The 4,553-nt window shown below is 44.8% G+C and overlaps 1 protein-coding gene across 1 annotated transcript; it reads left to right on the top strand.

Moving 5' to 3' along the window:
* Window positions 1-897: 897 nt before the first annotated feature.
* Window positions 898-1,934, top strand: LOC109463090. The gene is made up of 2 exons (XM_019759803.1): window positions 898-1,095; window positions 1,571-1,934. The coding sequence occupies exons 1-2, from the start codon at window positions 898-900 to the stop codon at window positions 1,718-1,720; spliced, it is 348 nt and encodes a 115-aa protein (XP_019615362.1). The 3' UTR covers window positions 1,721-1,934.
* The last annotated feature ends 2,619 nt before the right edge of the window (window positions 1,935-4,553 follow it).

Genomic DNA, 4,553 nt, shown 5'->3' on the forward strand with positions numbered 1-4,553 from the left:
TACCCAAACCGCGATTCGGGTAACTCACATTCCTCACATCTGGTCCACGTGCCATACATTCCTTTTGAAACGTGCCCGATCACGATTCTGCGAAACTACATTCATTGTTGTTTGATGAAAACAGGCTAGGTAGCGTGTCATTATCGTTATAGGTCAACGACCTGGTTGCTGGTGCCCCCCTCCAAGCGTATCTCGGCCGAATGCCGACGTAGTCCCGCCAGAGGCGCTGAAGCTCTACTCTCCAAGCAGAGGTTGGTGGGGAAAATTGTGACATTCTTGGTGGGGAGGGCGGACAAAAACCGGGCGCATGATAAAGAATGTCACAATTTTCCCCACCAACCTCTGCTTGGAGAGTACATTACTACTCTTTAAGTTGCCGACACGTTAAATTTGGTATTGTATATAAATAATATATATAAAGAAATATCACCCCGTAATCCATGACCAAGTGAAGTCACATTGAAATCACATTGAGTTAAGACGCAAATCGCGATGCGGGAAAACCGATTAAGAACCACCTCTAGAAGTGGTTTGGGATCGAGGCGCTTTCAATGTGATTTGGAGCGTTCAGATGGAGCCACTTGAAACCGGCTTCGGGGTAAACCACATGTAAAGCGCCTTCATTGACTTCACATGAACACGGCCTTAGGCCAAGTCTGAAGCAAATTGCCTTCTGTATCTGTATCTGTATAGTAGGCCTTGACCCAGTTAGGCCCCCATTTAGTCGCTCTCATCCAGTAAGTCGCCTGTTCCCGTGATGCTTTGCCAAAAGTGAAAGCAATCCGGCTCAACACACCGCGTTTGCCAGGTCCCACCTTACTTCCGGCAGTGGCGCTCTGCAAACGTTTTGGTGTCTAGCTTTATGTCAGTTAAGTTTGCTGTCAAATCCGACAAAAAATGAACGCCCAGAGAATGCAGCTCGGTGCTCCGGGGGGAATACCCTGGGATGGAGAATTTTTGAGGAAATACCGAGTGGAGTTGTTGAGCGGCATAACCCCCACGACTCTCAAACAAGTTTTAGACACCTTGCTGGCCAAGAGAGACTTAATAGAAGAAGAGGTGGATTTGATCTTGAACGACGGAAAAACCAGGAAGGTAGGGATGCATTGCTAGTAGTCTCTTCCCCTGTCTCCTCTCTCTTTCTCTCTCTGTCTAACCACCTGGAAGGTGGAAATACGAGTATAACCAGTAGTGGTTTGGTTATGCAACCTTTTTTTTACGGAATAAGCTATTCCGTAGAACTAGAACTGTTATGGTTAAAAAAATGACACATCTATTCTTAGACAAACGTAGTTTGCTTAATAGTCACGTGTACCATGCGAATGATTCATTAAACAGGATACAGCAACTCTGGAGTGTAACAAATCTTGCTGAGTTTATTTTGGATAATGATAATGACTTTATTGCAAAACATACCCGAGGGCATAAATAACTAGCAGGACAAGACGAGTGCACTAACCACGACCGCAATGTTACATGTGCAGGTCGTATTATATTCTTAGTAGGGCTAGCTGACATATTGAGACATATTGAGAAAGGTTTGGTGATGTTGTGTCTTTATTTTATACAGGACAAGGTTAGAAATCTGCTTGACACCTTGTCGTCCAAGGGCCCAGGATCAATTGGTCGCTTCAAGGACGCCCTCGCCGAAGTAGACAAGCCGTCTTCAGAGCTGGTGAACACGCTTGACGCCACTGAAGCCGCATCTTCTCTGCGCTGAGGCTCGATGTCGTCATATACATTTGTAGAAATTCACGGTGTTGTGCTTAGGTACTCTCCAAGCAGAGGTTGTGGGGGAATGATCGCTACCTTTTTATATATGGCTGTTTTTTTTTTTGTCGCTACCTCGACCACCCCATCGGTGGCCGGTGACCTTCTCTGGCTAATGGATACTGCCTGGCCAATTTGATACTGTCTTTTTGCCACCGAAAGGGATCTGCTTGGAGATTAGTGCTTTGGAATTTTTGCTGTGCATTGTGCTGTGTTATTTCGAATATCGACACCAAAATGTCATGGTGTATTAAAGTATTTTATGATTTGTGAACTACGTAACATTGACATTCTGTCACAACTTTGTGGCCCTTTGTGACTAGGACTGAACTGAAAATGAAACATTTTTTAACTCAGGAACTCCAATGTAACCGAACACTGCCACTCATGGTTAAACCTTAAAAGACAGGTCGAGAACTTGGTAATCTTCTTCTCGAGTCACTAAATACGGACAGTGACTAGTTGTCTTGCTACACCAACTTAGACCAAGGACGTCCTTGATCGGAGCAGTTTAGTTTTGTAACTTGCTATATGTATAATAGTTTACGTATACTCTGTTGCACAATAAAGTTTGATCGATTGGTCGTTTTTTCACTTTCAATTTTCGTCGCCTGATGATCTACTTTTCCATACAAGTCTGGGCCTTCGTCGGACACTGATCTGAGTGACCGACTTTTGTTGACATATGACGTGTAGCATTAACCGAGGGCGACTGTTATTGTAATTTGATTAAATTCACTCTAAGAATAGACGTATTGTCACCAAGGAGGTTATAGGGAGTTGGGTTATAGAGAAGTTGACTTCAGCCAGAACCATGGAGGTAGAAAAACAACCATGCCAGAACAACACGAGGCCGCGGTGGGGTGCTGATCACGTGCAAGGACTTTATACGTAAATTGGTTATACGTAACATCCTTATTATCGACCACTCACTCACTTATTTCACTCTCTTCTTCTTGTTTCTTTGCTGAAACACAGTAACAGTGTGTAGAAGGAATGAGCGTGGGTGGGTGGGGGCCACGGTGGGTCACAGTCAAGGGTAAAGGGACCATTTATTTTGTCCCGAGTATGTAAATGAGGTGCTTATACATGCAGATACCTTGCAAATACGTAATAACGTAACAGAATATAGTAAAATAAACGAGAAAGCAGGAGAATGCAAGAGAACACAGGAGATAGCAGGAGAATGCAAGAGAACACAGGAGAAAGCAGGAGAACACAGGAGAAAGCAGGAGAACACAGGAGAAAGCAGGAGAATACAGGAGAATACAGGAGAATACAGGAGAAAGCAGGAGAATACAGGAGAAAGTAGGAGAACACAGGAGAAAGCAGGAGAAAGCAGGACAATACAGGAGAAACCAGGAGAATACAGGAGAAACCAGGAGGAAGCAGGAGAAACCAGGAGAATCCAAGAGAAAGCAGGAGAAAGTAGGATAACACAGGAGAAACCAGGAGAATACAGGAGAAAGTAGGAGAAAGCAAGAGAATACGGGAGAATGCAGGAGAAAGTAGGAGAAAGCAAGAGAATACGGGAGAAAGCAGGAGAACAAAGGAGAAAGCAGGAGAATACAGGAGAATACAGGAGAAAGCAGGAGAACACAGGAGAAAGCAGGAGAACACAGGAGAAAGCAGGAGAATACAGGAGAAAGCAAGAGAACACAGGAGAATACAGGAGAAAGCAGTAGAATACAGGAGAAAGCAGGAAAATACAGGAGAAAGCAGGAGAATACAGGAGAAAGCAGGAGAACACAGGAGAAAGCAGGAGAACGCAGGGGAACGCAGGAGAAAGCAGGAGAACACAGGAGAAACCAGGATAACACAGGAAAAACCAGGCGAAATCAGGAGAACACAGGAGAAAGCGGTAGAATACAGGAGAAAGCAGGAGAATACAGGAGAAAGCAGGAGAGCACAGGAAAAAGCAGGAGAATACAGGAGAAACCAGGAAAAAGCAGGAGAATACAGGAGAAAGCAGGAAAAAGCAGGAGAATACAGGAGAAAGCAAGAGAATACAAGAGAATACAGGAGAAACCAGGAGAAAGCATGAGAAACCAGGAGAATACAGGAGAAAGCAGGAGAATACAGGAGAAAGCAGGAGAACACAGGAGAAAGTAGGAGAATACAGGAGAAAGCAAGAGAACACAGGAGAATACAGGAGAAAGCAGTAGAATACAGGAGAAAGCAGGAGAACACAGGAGAAAGCAGGAGAACACAGGAGAAAGCAGGAGAACACAGGAGAAAGCAGGAGAACGCAGGGGAACGCAGGAGAAAGCAGGAGAACACAGGAGAAACCAGGATAACACAGGAAAAACCAGGCGAAATCAGGAGAACACAGGAGAAAGCGGTAGAATACAGGAGAAAGCAGGAGAATACAGGAGAGCACAGGAGAAAGCAGGAGAATACAGGAGAAAGCAGTAGAACACAGGAGAAAGCAGGAGAATACAGGAGAAAGTAGGAGAACACAGGAGAAAGCAGAAGAATACAGGAGAAAGTAGGAGAACACAGGAGAAAGCAGGAGAATACAGGAGAAAGCAGGAGAATACAGGAGAAAGCAGGAAAAGCAGGAGAATACAGGAGAAAGCAGGAGAACACAGGAGAAAGCAAGAGAATACAAGAGAATACAGGAGAAACCAGGAGAAAGCTATTGAGAAAGCAGGAGAACACAGGAGAAAGCAGGAGAACACAGGAGAAAGCAGGAGAATACAGGAGAAAGCAGGAGAACACAGGAGAAAGCAGGAGAATACAGGAGAAAGTAGGAGGAAGCAGAAGAACACAGGAGAACACAG

This window comes from Branchiostoma belcheri, unplaced genomic scaffold (genome assembly GCF_001625305.1).
Source record: "Branchiostoma belcheri isolate BF01 breed outbred unplaced genomic scaffold, Haploidv18h27 scaffold1215, whole genome shotgun sequence".
In the NCBI taxonomy this organism is placed as follows: domain Eukaryota; kingdom Metazoa; phylum Chordata; class Leptocardii; order Amphioxiformes; family Branchiostomatidae; genus Branchiostoma; species Branchiostoma belcheri.

What these genes read in the sequence shown, in the direction of transcription:
- LOC109463090 (XM_019759803.1), top strand. Translation starts at nt 898, where the DNA reads ATGAACGCCCAGAGAATGCAGCTCGGTGCTCCGGGGGGAATACCCTGG. An exon ending in ACGACGGAAAAACCAGGAAG is followed by an intron (nt 1,096 to 1,570) that starts GTAGGGATGCAT and finishes TATTTTATACAG; the next exon opens with GACAAGGTTAGAAATCTGCT.